The sequence below is a fragment of the Oryzias latipes genome, chromosome 17 (assembly GCF_002234675.1).
Source record: "Oryzias latipes chromosome 17, ASM223467v1".
In the NCBI taxonomy this organism is placed as follows: domain Eukaryota; kingdom Metazoa; phylum Chordata; class Actinopteri; order Beloniformes; family Adrianichthyidae; genus Oryzias; species Oryzias latipes.
In genome coordinates this window covers 6,503,647-6,518,511 of record NC_019875.2, presented here as the reverse complement: position 1 = coordinate 6,518,511, position 14,865 = coordinate 6,503,647, and the positions used below count along the sequence as shown (strand labels likewise).

Genomic DNA, 14,865 nt, shown 5'->3' with positions numbered 1-14,865 from the left:
CAGAGGTCAGAGGAGAATGACCAGACTGGTTCCAGCAGACAGAAAGACAACAGGAACTCAAAGAACCACTGGTTCCAACCGAGGTCTGCAGAAGAGCATCTCTGAACACACAACACGTCCAACCTGGAGGCAGATGGGCTACAGCTGCAGAAGACCACACCGGGTACCACTGCTGTCAGCTCAGAACAGGAAACTGAGGCTACTATTCACACAGACCCACCACAGCTGGACCATAGAAGACGGAAAATTGCTGTATGGTCTGATGAGTCTCCATTTCTGCTGCCACATTCGGATGGTAGGGTCAGAATTTGGCCTCAACAACATCAAATGGATCCATCCTGCCTAGTATCAAGGGTTCAGGCTGGTGGTGGTAGAGATTCATATAGATGGATAGAAATGGGTATAAAAATATGTAACTACAGTGGATATTCTTTGTTAATCACTTGCAACAAATGGAAGTAATGATACTTATATAATCAAGGAGAATTTATCCCTTTTTTAATTTATTTTATTTTTATTTTTCTTCCTTCCCTCCCTAATATTGCATCCATTGTTCCCCGTTTTGTGTCTTGTAAGATTTTTAGTTATTTTATTGAAAAAGAAAAGAAATGTTGAGAATTGAGATATAAGTCATGGGTCCAAAATAGACCCTAAGTGAGTTTAAATGCATCTGTTTAATAACTTTCTCAATGTTCATAAATAAATTTTGGGGAAAAGAAATATGTAACTATACATTCATTAGATTCTTGATGGTAGAAAAGTCGATAGCAGTAACAATCATTAATCCAACAATAGAATTAAAAGTCATCTGGTCATCACTACAAAAACTATTATGGCTAGATCTCCCCCTCAACCCCACCCCAACCAGCAGATGAGAGGAGAATGGTATGGTAGACAGGTAGGAGGGGGAGCAATGTCAACGCATCCAATACCAGAGAGGCAGACAGTCACCCCACCCCCCACCAGTAACCGGCATAGCAATGACAACAGACAGGTGGGTACAGCCCGCACCAAAGGACAGCACCGGGGCGGCAGCAAGGCTTGATTTCATTCTGAATACAGACCAAAGCAAGGTTTGGGTCTCAATCCGGAACAAACCATTTATCCAGTCTGAAGACAACCTAAGTCTCTGCACTTGTTCCCAGTCAGCCCAGTGATCAATATTAAGGCTCTTTTTATTGGAACGAAACATGTCTTAATGGTCTTTGGTCTTCCTGTTCAATCCAACTGATTGTGAAACTCCCAGAGCTCTCAGATATTCAGGTGAAGGTTTACAAAAAAGACACAGACGATATCTTGTTTCAACACAGACGATCATTGATCATCTGTCAGACGGGCCTCCCTTTGTCAAGTTTGGAGTCCTGTCTGATGTGGTGAGAAGTGGAGTATGAACCTCACAGGGCGCTGTGTCCGCTCTCCTCCTGCTCATCTTTTACATCAACAATTACAGTACAACTCAGTCATATCATCTTCAGAAATTCTTGGATGATTCTGCAGTTGTCACATGTAGAAATGGTGTCTGAGTGACAGAGTACAGGCTGGTGGACAGATCTGTTAAACAAGACCAGACTAAAAGATGCTAATTGACTTCAGAAGGAAGGGAACAACCTCCCAGCTCCTCAGCATCCGAGCAGGGATGTGGCAGAGTTTGGTCTGGAAGTAACCACGCACAATAAACTCACCTGGAAGACCAACAACATAGCGGTGTAGAAGGAGGTCTGCACCTGACTGTTTCCTGAGGAAACTGAGGTCGTTCGATGTGTGGAACCAAAGGCTTTCACCGGTTTATACTCAGTGACTGAACAAACGGATCATGTCATCCACTGCCAACGGGACACCATGGAAGCCGTGATGGAGAGGAGGACTGTTCAGAAACTGTTCAGTTGATACTGTATGATGTACAAATAAACACCTGAATGTCCCGTTTTGGACCAACAGAAGTGACTGGATTGCTCAGTAGAGCTACGAGAAGTGTGCGCTGCGCTCAGCTGTCTGGTCAGTTTCCGGCAGCCAATCACAGCTTGACTCAACACCAGATGGTTGCCAAACAACACAACACTACAACAATCTGCCTCTGCATTCACAGCCAGATTAGCCTTAGATTAAAACAAAAAATTGACAAAAGTGTTTTAAATGATTATCAGTGTTAGTTCAGCAATGTTCAGCCCTTATAAACATGTATTGTTCTTTGTCGTGCTTTCTCTGGTTATACCATCTACTCACATGGCGTCTCACATCTTTTTTTTAACGCACAAACATCATGCCCTCTTGGCACAGAATACACAGTCCCCACTTCCTGTATTGGCAGTGAAAGTTGGAGAGAAGATCCAAAATGCCGCTGTCCTGATCTTAAGTATCGTATTTTCATGACCATAAGGCGCACTTAAGCGTCGTAAACTTTCTCCAAAATGTACGGAGCGCCCTATGTGTGACTTCGGTAAAGAGGACAGCATGAGAACGGTAAGGAAGGAAGTGAGGACGTGAAAGGAGACCCCCCCCTAAATAAAATAATACTAAAGTGCAGGTATGTGCATTAAGCAGAACAACATCGTTTTGGAAACCCTGCAAATGCAAAGAGACACAATTAAACTACAAGCCATCAGTTGCGAGGAGGAACATGGGAGCGTTACTCCCCCTTAGAGTCATCCAGGGCTTCTAGTTGGGGTAGACCTGGATCGTGAATGTGTCTATACTGTTCTTAATGTAGCCCAGCTCGCTGTCCGTGAACCCCTCCAGGTCCTGGTGCTCAAACACCTCCCAGTCTGTCCTCTCAAAGCAGTCCTGCAGCCGCTGGGAGGCGTCGTCTGGCCATGTGGGAACAGTCTTTGTGAAGGGGGGAGCTTTTTTCCTGAGTGGGATGTATGGAGGAATTAAAAGATGGTCAGACTGGCCCAGGTGAGGCAGAGGTCTGGCCCTGTAGTCCATGTTGATGTTGGCACAGACCTTATCCAGGGTGTTGTTTCCTCATGTGGCAGGTTTAACATGCTGGTGGAATTTAGGCAGAGCTGTCTTCATGTCTGCATGGTTAAACCCCCCAGCAATGATCTGCACAGCATCAGGATATTTGCTCTGCTGATTGCTAATGATAGCATGGAGACATTCAATAGCTGAGTTAGCATTAGCATCAGGTGGGATGTACACAGCTGTGACTGCAGTAAACTCTTGGAAGGTAGAAGGGTCTGCATTAAACAGCCAGAAATTCAATGTCAGGGGAACATTGACTGTCTACAGTCACTGTGTTGGTTAACCAGCTGTTGTTGTTGACGTTCACACAGAGACCGCCTCCTCTGCTCTTGCCGGAATCAGCTGTTCGGTCATGGCGCTGCATTGTGTAGCCTGCTAGCTCGATGGCTGAATCAGGAACAGAGTGTTGCATCCAGGTCTCCGTGATGAGCAGAACACAAACATCCTTAACGCTGTTGTTCGTCTCAGTTTCTTTCCGTCCGGGAAAAAAGACTACGGTGGCGCAGCAGCAGATTACGATGAAAAGCTGTCCATCTTTGCGAACACAGTTTTACTAAGTCTGGGACGCAGCGCCAGGCGAGTTACGCCACAGTTTGTGAATGGATTGCAGACGCCTGGGCTAACGTGTCTGCTTGTCCACTTGCACCAACTCAGCTTTGCTCCTGCTGCCCTTTTTAAACACACGCTAGCATTCATGTTTTACCAGCCTTAAAACCTGGTGCGCTTTTGTATGTGTCAAATACATAAAAACCACCCAGATCTGAGACTGCGCCCTATAATCCAGTGCAGCATATGGTCGTGAAAATACGGTAATCGCAACAGGACTCCTGTTTATTGATCTCATTTGTCTTCACTGATTCCCAAAGACACTTAAATAAACTCAAATCTGTTTTCAGATATGACTGTCATTAAGGTGCGACTGTGTGGCCCTGCGGCAGGATGGCGACCTGTCCGGGGTATACCCACCTTCACCCAACAGTAGCTGGGTTGGGCTCTGGCGCCCTGTGACCCTGAGAGAGATACAGCAGGATAAGTCATTGGATGGAGGGTGTGGTTAACCCCTTCATGCCTGACTTCATTTCCAGTGAAAGAAAAGTGTTTTTCAATGTTGTTTCCATTCAATGAGATCCTGGATTGAAGGGCACATTGTAAATGAGCATCATACGGCATGAAGGGGTTATAGTATTTTAAATAAATCCTTTTTCCTTCACGGCAGTGACGTTGCCCAGCATTTGCTAGCTTGACACATTTCTGTAAGATGGTGATCTGATGATCAGGGCAACATCTTTTAAAGGCATCTCTTCACTTCCACCTCTGGACAAAACATGAGAAAAACAACCAACCGACGGTTTCAATCCACCGCATTGCCATGCATAAGTGTACAAGTCTTTCCCATCATTCAGAATGAGCTTTTTCTTCACTGCCGTTTCATAGAATAAACCACATTTCTTACCCCAGATGAAATGCTATGACACTGGCAAAAACATGTTTGTGAACGCAAAAGTACCTGAGACTGCGGGAGCGGTATCGATGAGGAGGGATGGCGTGGAGGGCTGCCTCATCTGGCATGCTCTCTGTGCTGCGGAAACGTTTGAAGAGGAAGTGGAGATCGTCTTGAGTGGGTTGGAAAGGCAACTGGTGTAACAGCTCCTGGGAAGAGGAAATCTGAAAAAGACGTGAAACAGAAAGAGTTACCTTCTTTGTAATGACCTAACCTCGGTCTCTCTGCATAAACGACACAAATTCCAACGTCACGATTGACCAAAGGGTCCCTGACGGATCGGCAAACTGCCATCACAGTCACACTGGCGTTTCTTTATTTCACCCCCTGATCCAAGCTAAGTGTGCATCTTTGGTGCGATTGACTGAGGACTGGAATAGGATTGGGTTACTAAAATCAATTCATTGATCAAGGACGGCTAATGCTAACACCTAAACACACATCACTGAGTGAATAAACATGTTAACAGATTATTATGAATCCAATTATTGAAAATTCTTCTCAGATGTTTTCCTTGTGGTCATGCCATGTCACTGCCTATTTAAACTGCACCTGCACCAATAAACAATTGATTGTATGTCCTGACTGCAGACTGTGTCCCAGTGTGTGCTTTTGCTCCCCTTTGGAAAGCCATGTTTAACAGAACAGCTTTAAAAACTCACAGGCAGGAATTTTCCAAACTCCTTGAAGGAAACATTTTCTAATGTACCAGTTTGTGGTCTGAAGCATCGTTTGTTGCTCCAATCTTCTAGAATAAAGTATAATGCTATGGCGCCAGCTCCACCTAGTGGCCAAACGGAAACACCTCCAGGAGGCAGAACATTTGTTGTTGTATTAGAATACAGTTTAGAGCCTTTATAATGTTAATAATCTGCCCATTTTTGTTGGAGCTTCTTCATTTGAGAAACTATATAACACTATAAGGTGTTAAGAATCGTTAGTTTATTATTCCACTAATACATTTTACTGTATGTGAACTGTATCAGATTCATATTAATATATTCAAAACATACGTAGATTATTAATGTATTTCTGTGCAAATATGGCTAAATGTGTAAACTGTGTAGATTCAAAACGGAATCGAGCAGATCAAAGAATCGTGAATGGAATCGATTCAGGCTCTGCTGAATGGATTCGATTGTGGAAATGATTGGTGATATTCAGCTCTACCATAGATGCTGAGCAAAGCTGGAGGGAGACTTTGTGAAACCCAGAGCTCTGCAGTTATATAGCAAAGCTCAGGGATATTTTTCTCCTTTTTGCTACTGCAAGCCTTCAGTTGACAGATGATGTATAAGAGGCATGTGTTTGATATGGAATTTCTAATCTCCCATCAGGACTGAGACAGCTGTCAGAAAGCCTGCAGCTTCTCTCAGTAAACATGGTTTCCACGGATCAGGAGTTTTGTCAAACAGAAACAGAACTTCTTTTCCTTAAGGTTCTTCTTAATGTAAGAAGTGCAAAACGAAAGAAAAAGAATTAGGGGGGGAAGATTCGTCTATGTGTGATACCAGCCTTGCTCTGCACTACACAGACACAGCACTGAATGCTGTCATGTGGTGGTGGTGGTGGTGGGGGGGGTTGTCCAACTATGACCGTCTAGGAGGATGTTGTCTCACCGACACGGAGGAGCTGTGTGCGTTCGTGCAGTATCCAGACGAGGGAATGGACCACCTCCTGCCATCCGCTCTGCTGAAGATCAAGCAGAAAGAAGCTGATCAGAGGCTGTTCCTGTTACACCCGTGTGTTTACTTATCGCCCTTCAGGCTCCTCTTCCTGCAGACCAAAATCATGTTCAACATAATCAACTGGATGCAAAAGAGAAGGATGCAAATAACGTCACAAGCCAGAAGAGAAATAAGGAAGGAGGTCCCTAAAGAGGTATAAACAACAATTATACCACGACTGTCAGTCCCTAACTTTCATAGAGGTCAGTTAAGAAATGAATGCCCTGAAATTCCTTAAAAGCATGAAAAGACAGCTTTTTTAATGATCTTAACTAGAATTAAACAGATGTGAGCTAACGACAAACATTTGAGTCAATCTGACAGCAGATTTGCCCTGCAGCTTACCGGTAACCTGTTCGGGATTCGCCTAACAAAAGCTGGGAAGGGCACCAGCAAACCCACAACCCTGAAAAGGATTCAGCTGGTTCTACAGCACATTTACACCAAAATGAATCCAATTCATCATTTCACTAAACATGAATATTAAACTCTTTTCCGGTTGATGGGTTTATTTCAAGCGATCAAAACGAAAGACTACAAAATATGATTAAGAAGCTTAGTCATTCATGAATTGGGAGACAAAGACAAGGTGTAGAAATGCACATACTAGAGCTGAGCGACATGGCCAAAAGATAAAATCTTTGACTTTCCAAATTCGATTTTTAAATTTAATCGATTTTCTTCACTCTTCTTTTACTTTCTTTGACAAAGATTACAAAAGATAGAATATATTTAACCAAAACGATTTTATTTTAACATCTCCTCTAACACAAAGTTCAACTAAATACAGCTAGCTTGAGGAATCAAAGGATTCAAAGCGGTTTATTGTCAGATGTACAGTAAGGTTACAATGAAATGCTGGCTTTGCTGTTCGCTGTGAATGCCATAAGGTTAAAGGTTAAAAAAAAGATAGAGTGGGATATTTACAGGATACCTGAAACATTCACACCAAATAGAAAATAGAACTGCATCACTACATGACCAGACCTATACACAGTACAGACCAAAAGTTTGGACACACCTTCTTCTTCAAGTGAATGAGAAGGTGTGTCCAAACTTTTGGTCTGTACTGTATAAATCAGCTGTTGTGTAAATTCAGCTGAGAGGAACTGCAAGAGACTTTCATGAGAAGTTTATCTCATAAAGAGAAACACTAGAACACACTCAGCAGAGCATTTTTGATAGAAACATCCTTGAAACAGATTTGGCTCGGTTTGGTTTGATACTCCAAGTTTGAATTCACGACCAGAGACCAAAATCTCATTTCTGACTCATCAGCCAAGTTGGCTGGTTGATAAAAGTTGGCAATCAGCCAGTGGGGCTGGTCTGAGGATTTCAGAAACTGCTGATCTGCTGGGAGTTTCACCCACAACCATCTCTAGGGTTAACAGAGAATGGTCTGAAAAAGAGAAAATATCCAGAGAGCAGGGGTTCTATGGGTAGAAATGTCTTGTTGATGCCAGAGGTCAGAGGAGAATGACCAGACTGGTTCCAGTTGACAGAAAGACAACAGGAACTCAAAGAACCACTGGTTCCAACCGAGGTCTGCAGAAGAGCATCTCTGAACACACAACACGTCCAACCTGGAGGCAGATGGGCTACAGCAGCAGAACACCACACTGGGTACCAAACACTCTGAAGAATGTTTCCAGAACCTTGTTGAATCAATGCAACCAAGTAATAAGGCAGTTCTGAAGGTAAAAGGGGGTCTTTAAAACTATGTAGTCCATGTTTTTTAGAGGGGCTATATTAGCTAAATCATTTTTTTGAGTTTTTAAGTGTATTTTAATGTTCATTCCTCGCTAAAACAAGCCCAAAGTGGTATTTTGATCCGAGTATTCCTCTAAAAACCTGCTCTCTGAGTACCAGCCCCTCCAAATCCACAAACATGAGTGGGTCCTCCCTCACATTGCGACATCACAAAGTGAGGAACAGCCCCTTCCAGGAAGAATCTGTGCTGCCAGCCCCGCCCCCGGACTAACAGACACACCCACTTTCTCAGTGGAGCTAGCAGTGATCGGCTAAACGCTTCTATTTTCTATGAACAATATGGACATCCATCTTTGCAAAAGTTTGGATGTTTGTTTTCATGGTAGAAACACAAAAAACGCTGCTGAGGCCGACTCTAGGATGACGTCATGAAATGGGCGGTACCCACAAGAAGAGAAAGGCGGAGCCTCAGAGATCGAGTTGTCTTAATTCAGGAAACAAACTCATATTTCATCAAAAAATGTTCTTTTGTGTGCCAAATGTAATATATGATCATATACATGGATACTGTTGATGTATGATGCACCGGCTTTAAGGAAAAAACATGTTATCAGGGTCTAAGTGTCCTTGTAAACTGCACTTTCAGTGCAATGGATTAAGTTGAGGTGGAGACATCCACAGTTGAGAACTCCCTGTAGCAAATACCTGGTCACAGTAGCCCTTAAAAGATGATGTCTTGATTTTTGATTTGTACAGTTTAGCTTCCCACCCCATAAATCCAGTGATTTTTCATAACTCATCTTTTGCCTGTATATAGTCTCATATTTAGTGTAGACTGACTGTATATGGGAACTGGACCTAGTGAGTGTGATGTCACCCATAGAAAATAATTGATCTTTTACTCAGACTACTCAGACCAGGAATTGCTCCATTGTCTATTTAAGACTATGGTCAGTTCTAAATGGAACACCAAACTAAAGGGTTTTCTATTTAGTTTGAATATTGAAGAGTCAATATTCTACAGTTCTACAATATTTTGCAGTTTATTACCCAAATGTTCTGAATTTCTTCTATTGTCTTGCTTTCTGGCAAGTTCTGCATTTCTTTTGATCATGTACACGTCAGGTCCTCTTAGTTTCTTTACTAGCTTCAATAAAGCTAGTTTGTGCCTTCAATGCTCAAACCTTAGGATGATCCCTGGTTCATCAGACTCCCTTTCCCTGGGGAGGGGGTCGCAGGCCTGAGAAATCCCTTTGGACCAGAAAGAAAAGCCTCACTAGGTTCAGTTTGGTGGTTGGGGCTCACTGCTAGCACATTGTATGGGGGATTTAGTCCGGTAATAACAAGGTTGTCTAGAGCAGTCAAACTCCAGGCCTTGAGAGCCAACCTCCTGCTGGTTTTTCAGAAATCCTGTCTCATCTGCTGTTGATAACCTGGATCAGGTGTGATTAGCCAATAAGGAGCTTCAATGGCAGGTTGGCTAAAAAACATGCAGGACACTGGCCCTTGAGGCCTGGAGTTTGACACCTGTGGTCTAGAGTGTTGCTACAGGTTAACCAGCTGTTTTTCCAAGTTCGTCAGTCTTCTTTCCTTTCTGCATAGTCAGACCGTGGCGTCAACCGGGAACTCGAAGTTGACAACGTTCCTCTCTGTGCCGCATTACCTCTTCCAAACCAATACACTTGTACCTGGCAGGAGAATGTTTCCTCTTCCAAATCTGATGGAGACTTGGAGCAGGTCAATCCCCTTCAGTAGTAAAAGCACTGCACCCTCTATCATTTTCTGTCAGCTCTAACCGACAGCCTCCAGCAACCTCAGAAATCTAGTTCAATGCAGTCTACATCAGCCTTTCTATAGGTGACATCAGAAACTCATTACATGTTTGTAGTCTTAGGTTAGTTTGGGTTTTCTTTGAACATTCATCTTTAAATAGTTTTTTTTATACTTGATAATCAAGTCTTTATATGCATCTGTTAACAAACCCAATTTTCCCATTCCAACAACATCTACTTTACCTGCGGGGGGCAGACTGTGAGTTGGTGGAAGTGTTGGCAGACACATTTCTGGGGCTTTCCGAAGGACTGCATCCTGCTGGGGAAGCAACACACAGCTGTTAACATCTGAGGAGTTTATGTCATTATGTGCCAACTGAAGCCCAAAAACTCTTTGCATGAACGACAGCATTGTTTTTCCATCTGTGCTTGATCAAAAATAGGCTGTGTCACAACTCATCCCAGAAAAAAACCCCAGCTTTTTCAATCCAGTTATTTAGGGAAAACCAAAATCCCTTCCAGTGGCCTTTACAAGGGTTTGTCTGCTTTAGTTTCCACTTACAATCAAGTCTTAAATAGGTACTTCGCCAAATTCTGAAATGAAACCAAGTTTAGTTCTTGCTCCTTCCAGAGGAGCTCTGTGAGCAGACTTCATTCAACTCCAAATTTCCCAGGTACCTTTAGTGACGGGCAGAGGTGAAAGTGGGCGTGAGCGCGTGGGTGACGGCGTCCCTACCAGACCTCTTTTCTTGTTGTTCTTGCTAGGATGGAAAGAGGGAACAAGTGTTACTTTCACAACAACAAACACACTGAACACAAAGATCCTCACTTGTGTTTGACGTTTTGGTTCACATTGAACTTTCAAAAGACCTCAAAAGTAAAATATTGACAACTTAATGAAGATAAAAATAAAACAATCGTCCATCGTGATGGTTGACTGACATCCCGATGGAGAGACACCATCGTGATGCCACACCCCCGCCAAGGTGCGAGTCGACCCTATAAACCGCGGTTACATGTGCAAAATATCTTGATGGGATCAATGGTCGGATTAGAATCCAACCGTGTAGATGGGCCCAGAAAAACTTTTTCAGATTATAAAAAACGTTCAAATGGGGCACACTTTCGGTCGGAATAAATCATTCGCACATGCGCAGCAGTGTTTTTAAAAACCGGAAGCGAAACTTAGTTCCGCCCAGCGGCTACATACATTGATACGTCAGCTCGGTTATTTTATTATTATTATACAAGATGATCTCCTAAACGTGCTTTTATTAATGTTATGGTTATTATGAAGCGCCTGTTCGCGCATCATTTTAATCCGTGTGGTCAGTGCTTTTTCTGTTGAAAAACGGAGCCGGAAGCCAGGATTAGCAGTATGCTAACACGGGCTAACAACATTAGCATGAACATAAATCCATGCGTGAAACGGTGCAATCTGCATCTTGGCTGCACGTAAATATGTGGGAATAACATCAGCCTTTATTTTGTCGGGACACGACTGGAAACACAAATGTTTGAACGGTTTCTAAGGACTGAGCGGCCTTTCTGCTTCGAAGCTTACACACTGCGTTAGCCAGCGCTCTAAGCTCTGCCCCGACACACACTTTTACCGGGAGACCCGCTTCTCCTAAATTCCGGTTGCTCGTTCACGTAGAGCTGCGGGACGGATAACAGTCCTAAATCTCTCACACGTAACAAAACATCCTTCTTCCCCTAAAACACAAAACTGTAAGTCCGTCTGCTCTGCTAGAGACACGGTCGCTCGCTCCACTGGTCTAATCAAACGCAGGACCGGACCACTTTTCTATTTTGTTGATTTGATTTTTTTTTAAAGTCACTTCCCTCAGTTTAGACTGGATCATCGCGGATGAGTCATTATTTGGGAAATAAAATAAATAAAGTAAAATGACGAATGGCAATTATATATATAAGAACGAAAAATTAAAAATATCCCCCCCCACCCCACCCCCGGACGATATCATCGTCCATCCCGATGGTTGACTGCAAACATCGTCAACTGCCAATTTAGGGGACATCGCCCAACCCTACTTGGAATGAACTAAAACTGTAGACAGAGATTCAGCATTAATGGACGTTTTCTTTGAATAACAACACAGACATTTCTGTGAAATGATGACACAAGGCCTCAGGCCATTCTGTCCACTTCTAGCGCAACCAAATGACAAACTGAAACCTTCAATGACCTTTTGTCTTTTTTAAAGACGTCTGTAGATTTTTGTTTTATGGATCTAATGTTTTTGAATATAACTGACATGAATATGACAACTTTGCAAGTCCTGCAGGGTTTGTGGAGTTGCATGCCTGGCTTCTCTTTGAGGCCTCGGCTTCATCCCACAGTCCAAAGACATGCTTCATAGGGAATTGGTCTCTCTACGTTGTCTCTGGTTGTGTATGCGAGTGCGTGTGTGGCTCTGCGACAGAGTGTTACCCCGCCTCTGCCAAGGCTGCAGCGGCCCTGTGACCCAAAAAGGGGCTGGGCGGATTCTGAAGATGGATGGATGATGGATGGATCCTCATAATGTTATGGGCTTTAGCATTAATGCACTTTTGAATAAGAGTTAACACGACATGTAGTTGTGTATTGATAAACTGAATGTTTATAGTTTACTTTGTTAAAGACCGACTCCATTGAAACTTGTATTTTGGGGTGTTTAACAGGTTCTTGTGGCATTTTTCTGATAGAGGACACTTATAAAGATAATTTAACATAAACTGCATTTGTAAGTGATTCTTTATTCAGATCGTGGTGAATCAGCAGCAGATGAAAACACGCCGTTTGAGAAAGCTTGTAGCAGTGTTGTAGATGCTACAATCGACAGACCACAGTCCGTCTCTGCTCCATTCTGATCCTCCACCTGCAGACAAATAGATCCATGAACGTCTTTGTTTCCTGGTCTAAGCTGGAATCTGGATCAGAACTGGACGGATGGATAGATCTGATGTTACTGCTGCACAGGTAATGTAATGTTGGGTTTGTAAGTGGCTGTAAACTAGTGGGGGAGCGTGTAAACGGATGGGTGATGGGAAATGGGGCGAACTTACTCTGCGCCAAAAGTTCCTCCTACAATTCAGAGGCCACAGTTGACTGGAAAGTTGTTTCCACTGTTAAGTGTTTTATGGCACACTAAATCACAAATGTATCGTTGCGATATCAAGCTGTGCAACCCGCGTATCGCAAAAGACCGTGATAATTCCAATAAAGGGTTACCTTAAATGTGCTAAAACAATCTTATGGAAGCTTGAAGTATTAAATTGAGCCACCACCAGTGTGTGAATATGTGTGTGAATATGTGTGTGACTGGGTGAATTGGTCTGTGACTGTAAAGCGCTTTGGGCCTTGTAGGTAGAAAAGCGCTATATAAGTATACACCATTTACCATTTAAAACTAATAAAATAAATCCCTTTATGCATTTGACCAATCAGATGGACGCCTTCACGTTGTTGACCAATCACATAAACCCCGTATATTAGATTTCCCCTCCTATGTAGACGAGGGGCATTTGGAGTGTAATATGAGTCAGGTTGACTCTTATTTAAATTGTTGCAGTGAAATGGAAATAATGATTTTAGCCGTTTTGCTATTTGTTCATCTATCGCAAGTGTTAGGGTTATGTAATTATCATTTGCTGACATGCTATAATCACATAATATGATTGTCTCAGTTCTATCTTTCAGTGAGAAAACAATGACGTAAAAAGTGCTGACTATACAAGATGTGATGTTCCTTTACTGCTTGATTGAATGACCCACTTTCCTGTTATCAACCCCGGCCACCAATAACAGCAGACTGGATCCACTGGGAAGGCAGAACTCCTCTGTGACAGAGGGGCTTCTCCTTCTGCAGAAGAATAACACAAATTCTCATCTCCTGTGTGGTTCTTCTCTTTGTTAGGGAAAGGTCAAAATCCTGACAGCAAGTTTTATCGTCATATCAAATGGCATTTTCCTCATATCCTGCAGCCCTACTAGGTTATGATGTTTTTTATAAGGATGGCGATGTACGTTAAAGATCACTTTCAACGTGTACGTTTGACGTATGGACTTGAACCCTAAACTCTGCCATAGAACACCTTCTGCACCTGCTTCCTCGCTCCCAGCTCGCGGTCACATGGGTTGGGATGTGGCCCAATGATGGCGGTGTGTGTCTAAAGCAGACTTTGTGGGGTTTTCCTTTGTCTGTGTGCAGAACATGCAGCCTTCTATCTTTCTCCGTCTCACTGGCTGCTGTGTTGACTTGACATATAAAATCTTTCTCTGCTGCTTTGTTCTTCAGTAGCTGAAACAGAAATCTGATTGAATTATGCCACTTAGTTTTGTAGTAGTTGTATTTCGTTTCAATCATCAATTAATGACTACAAATAGCACTGTACGCTTCATGATGATTTATTTATAGTTTTTATTTGGTAGATACTTTCTGTTCTCTATTCTCGCTCCAGGAGACGAACATGCAAGTGGCAAGCTGGTTTTTTTACTCTGCAGCAAAATCTAAAAGAAATTTGAAGTTATACATTGTTGATAAATTGGTAATCTACCCAAAGATTACATTTTCTAAGTCAAAAAATAATGATGCAAACTACAGCTTCTAAAATACCTAAACTCTATAGAGTCACTCAATATAATATCTAAATGCTGTTAGAATTTAGATAAATTATTTGTAGGAAAACCAAACCTGCAAGCTAAAACTTTGATGTAATGTGAAAAGATTTCTGCAGCAGTGTTACCACATGACAGTTGGGCCGAATCCAAATTCTACCCCTCCAGCTGTGGGGGCATTTGGAGCTGCATTAGTTTGTCCTAACCTGTTTTTTTTAGGGAGGAACCGTAGTGACTTAGAGCTGGCCATTCCTCTGCAGGTAGGATGCTGAGGCGTGGAGCAAAGACGCTTTTCTTCAAGTGTGTGTGCTCTGATTCACAGAAGTTTACATTTAAACCTAAGTAATGACATTTTGTCCTTACAGGACCTTTTAAAGTTATAAAACCGATATTGTTCTGTATTTTCCAAGCGCTGGTAGCTAAGGAGCTACCAGCGTAAAGGAGCGCGACTATTGATGTCCGGAATTTCGTCCGAATTTGAAGACACTATTTTTCCATAAGTCTCCACTTGGAGGGCTAAATGTAGGGGTAGGGAGAAGCCGGAGGGGTAGGGGAAGAATTCAGATTCTCTCA

At 42.8% G+C, this 14,865-nt stretch overlaps 1 protein-coding gene across 3 annotated transcripts in view; it reads right to left on the bottom strand.

The window, feature by feature from the left end:
* LOC101161507 (microtubule-associated serine/threonine-protein kinase 3) overlaps nucleotides 1-14,865 on the bottom strand; it is a 40,375-nt gene that overhangs the window by 19,651 nt on the left and 5,859 nt on the right. The window contains exons 2-5 of one of the 3 annotated variants that reach the window (XM_011486154.3): nucleotides 10,353-10,435; nucleotides 9,918-9,993; nucleotides 6,085-6,157; nucleotides 4,472-4,629 (exon numbers count right to left, since the gene is read on the bottom strand). In XM_011486154.3, coding sequence (XP_011484456.1) covers nucleotides 4,472-4,629; nucleotides 6,085-6,157; nucleotides 9,918-9,993; nucleotides 10,353-10,435 — 390 coding nt within the window. The remainder of the gene's footprint in view (nucleotides 1-4,471; nucleotides 4,630-6,084; nucleotides 6,158-9,917; nucleotides 9,994-10,352; nucleotides 10,436-14,865) is intronic. The other 2 variants (XM_011486155.3, XM_023964816.1) reach the window with 2 other exon arrangements.